Source organism: Trypanosoma equiperdum (assembly GCF_001457755.1).
Source record: "Trypanosoma equiperdum strain OVI genome assembly, contig: ctg_305, whole genome shotgun sequence".
NCBI classification, from domain to species: domain Eukaryota; phylum Euglenozoa; class Kinetoplastea; order Trypanosomatida; family Trypanosomatidae; genus Trypanosoma; species Trypanosoma equiperdum.
Genome location: NW_027124205.1, coordinates 62,162 through 62,599, shown reverse-complemented (window position 1 = coordinate 62,599; position 438 = coordinate 62,162). Strand labels below are relative to the sequence as shown.

At 40.4% G+C, this 438-nt stretch overlaps 1 pseudogene across 1 annotated transcript in view; it reads right to left on the bottom strand.

Annotated features, from left to right (window-relative positions):
* Positions 1–308: 308 nt before the first annotated feature.
* The window catches only part of TEOVI_000118600:pseudogene, a 1,844-nt pseudogene continuing 1,714 nt past the window's right edge, over positions 309–438 (bottom strand). The window contains exon 2 of the mRNA in view: positions 309–438. This exon is cut by the window's right edge and continues 329 nt beyond it. Coding sequence covers positions 309–438 — 130 coding nt within the window.

Genomic DNA, 438 nt, shown 5'->3' with positions numbered 1-438 from the left:
AAGAGCTTCGAATTCACCAGCGTTGTGATACTCGTCATTGACGCCAATGAGTGTCGTAATCGCACTCCAGTTAATAGATTCTGTGCTCCATTTATATCCAGCCAAATCGCCCTGTGGAGAAGAGAATAAAACAGTTACAAACAACCCAACAACAAACACTATTTCATCCCTCATTGTTGTGTTTTATATCTTAAGCGGTAAAAGGTGGAAAAGGGAGGTACAAAGTTATCAGCAGCGTTATTTTCGCCTTAATCAGTCAGGTCAAACAAAGAGATTCATCACCATAACACCAACGTCAAACAAAAACATTACAAGAGACTAAGTACGACAACCCCGAACAAAATAGAAAACATACCCCAATATTCACATTTATCTAAACTCCCCTCCTCAGGTTGCGCATTATCATTAAACTCTCCTGCGGTTGCCTCACTTTTTCCC